General features: G+C 53.2%; 1 protein-coding gene across 4 annotated transcripts in view; it reads left to right on the forward strand.

Annotated features, from left to right (window-relative positions):
- Positions 1 to 2,500, forward strand: part of LOC311096857 (ral guanine nucleotide dissociation stimulator) — a 40,053-nt gene that overhangs the window by 19,225 nt on the left and 18,328 nt on the right. For all 4 annotated transcript variants that reach the window (XM_084136246.1, XM_084136245.1, XM_084136243.1 and 1 more), the window contains exon 3: positions 2,099 to 2,167. In XM_084136246.1, the coding sequence (XP_083992372.1) occupies positions 2,099 to 2,167 (69 nt within the window). The remainder of the gene's footprint in view (positions 1 to 2,098; positions 2,168 to 2,500) is intronic.

Raw genomic sequence — 2,500 nt, forward strand, 5'->3', positions numbered from 1 at the left:
GCCCTCTGGTGTTCAGAGGGATGTGTGTGTGTGTGTGCATGAGAGCGCCCTCTGGTGTTCAGAGGGATGTGTGTGTGTGTGTGTGTGCATGAGAGCGCCCTCTGGTGTTCAGAGGGATGTGTGTGTGTGTGTGCATGAGAGCGCCCTCTGGTGTTCAGAGGGATGTGTGTGTGTGTGTGTGTGTGCATGAGAGCGCCCTCTGGTGTTCAGAGGGATGTGTGTGTGTGTGTGCATGAGAGCGCCCTCTGGTGTTCAGAGGGATGTGTGTGTGTGTGTGTGTGCATGAGAGCGCCCTCTGGTGTTCAGAGGGATGTGTGTGTGTGTGTGCATGAGAGCGCCCTCTGGTGTTCAGAGGGATGTGTGTGTGTGTGTGTGTGTATGAGAGCGCCCTCTGGTGTTCAGAGGGATGTGTGTGTGTGTGTGTGTGCATGAGAGCGCCCTCTGGTGTTCAGAGGGATGTGTGTGTGTGTGTGTGTGTGCATGAGAGCGCCCTCTGGTGTTCAGAGGGATGTGTGTGTGTGTGTGTGCATGAGAGCGCCCTCTGGTGTTCAGAGGGATGTGTGTGTGTGTGTGTGTGTGCATGAGAGCGCCCTCTGGTGTTCAGAGGGATGTGTGTGTGTGTGTGTGTGTGTGTGTGTGTGCATGAGAGCGCCCTCTGGTGTTCAGAGGGATGTGTGTGTGTGTGCATGAGAGCACCCTCTGGTGTTCAGAGGGATGTGTGTGTGTGTGTGTGTGTGTGTGTGTGTGTGCATGAGAGCGCCCTCTGGTGTTCAGAGGGATGTGTGTGTGTGTGCATGAGAGCACCCTCTGGTGTTCAGAGGGATGTGTGTGTGTGTGTGTGTGCATGAGAGCGCCCTCTGGTGTTCAGAGGGATGTGTGTGTGTGTGTGTGTGTGTGTGCATGAGAGCGCCCTCTGGTGTTCAGAGGGATGTGTGTGTGTGTGCATGAGAGCACCCTCTGGTGTTCAGAGGGATGTGTGTGTGTGTGTGTGTGTGTGTGTGCATGAGAGCGCCCTCTGGTGTTCAGAGGGATGTGTGTGTGTGTGTGCATGAGAGCACCCTCTGGTGTTCAGAGGGATGTGTGTGTGTGTGTGTGTGTGTGTGTGTGTGTGTGTGCATGAGAGCGCCCTCTGGTGTTCAGAGGGATGTGTGTGTGTGTGTGTGTGTGTGTGTGCATGAGAGCACCCTCTGGTGTTCAGAGGGATGTGTGTGTGTGTGTGTGTGTGTGTGCATGAGAGCGCCCTCTGGTGTTCAGAGGGGTGTGTGTGTGTGTGTGTGCATGAGAGCGCCCTCTGGTGTTCAGAGGGATTTGTGTGTGTGTGTGTGTGCATGAGAGCGCCCTCTGGTGTTCAGAGGGATTTGTGTGTGTGTGCGTGTGCATGAGAGCGCCCTCTGGTGTTCAGAGGGATGTGTGTGTGTGTGCATGAGAGCACCCTCTGGTGTTCAGAGGGATGTGTGTGTGTGTGTGTGTGTGTGTGTGTGCATGAGAGCGCCCTCTGGTGTTCAGAGGGATGTGTGTGTGTGTGCATGAGAGCGCCCTCTGGTGTTCAGAGGGATGTGTGTGTGTGTGTGTGTGTGCATGAGAGCGCCCTCTGGTGTTCAGAGGGATGTGTGTGTGTGTGTGTGTGTGTGTGTGTGCATGAGAGCGCCCTCTGGTGTTCAGAGGGATGTGTGTGTGTGTGTGTGTGTGTGCATGAGAGCGCCCTCTGGTGTTCAGAGGGATGTGTGTGTGTGTGTGTGTGTGTGCATGAGAGCGCCCTCTGGTGTTCAGAGGGATGTGTGTGTGTGTGTGTGTGTGTGTGCATGAGAGCGCCCTCTGGTGTTCAGAGGGATGTGTGTGTGTGTGTGTGTGTGTGTGTGCATGAGAGCGCCCTCTGGTGTTCAGATGGAGCAGTATTTACTACCGATCAGCCGCACTCCACTGACAAACTCCACACATAAGATAATCGCAGCCTTTGCCTAATCGCGTGCAGTTTTATTGCGATTAATTGTTCAGCCCTACTGTTTTACTACTGAAATTGAATTTGTTTAATAATTGATGAATTTTAAAACATTTTGATTTGATATGAGTGTGTGTGTGTGTGTGTGTGTTCTCACAGATACGCTAAACTGCAGCCGGGTGCAGAATCGCGCAGAATGAGCGCAGACGAGCGAACGGAGCTCAGGAAGTACGTGATGTCTGAAACACACACCGACTCATATGTGCACTTCCAGGAACTCTTCCGTGAAACACACACACTCTATTTCCAAAAGTATTGGGACACGCCTCCAAATCATTGCACAATCATCACATGTTAGCGCAGAGGTAGAGTCACACTCAGTGACACTGCAAATCACACAAGTTCGTTATTTGCATGTGCTTTAAAGCCTTGCCGTTAAACGGTTCACTCGCGCGCTGATGCTGTTCTAACACGCGCTTCTCTGAGCGCACACACCCGCCGCGCACACACACCGACAGCCTGTCACACACGCCTGGTAACTGGACGGTTCTCTTTACAGTC

This window comes from Abramis brama, assembly GCF_963993115.1.
Source record: "Abramis brama genome assembly, chromosome: 15".
In the NCBI taxonomy this organism is placed as follows: domain Eukaryota; kingdom Metazoa; phylum Chordata; class Actinopteri; order Cypriniformes; family Leuciscidae; genus Abramis; species Abramis brama.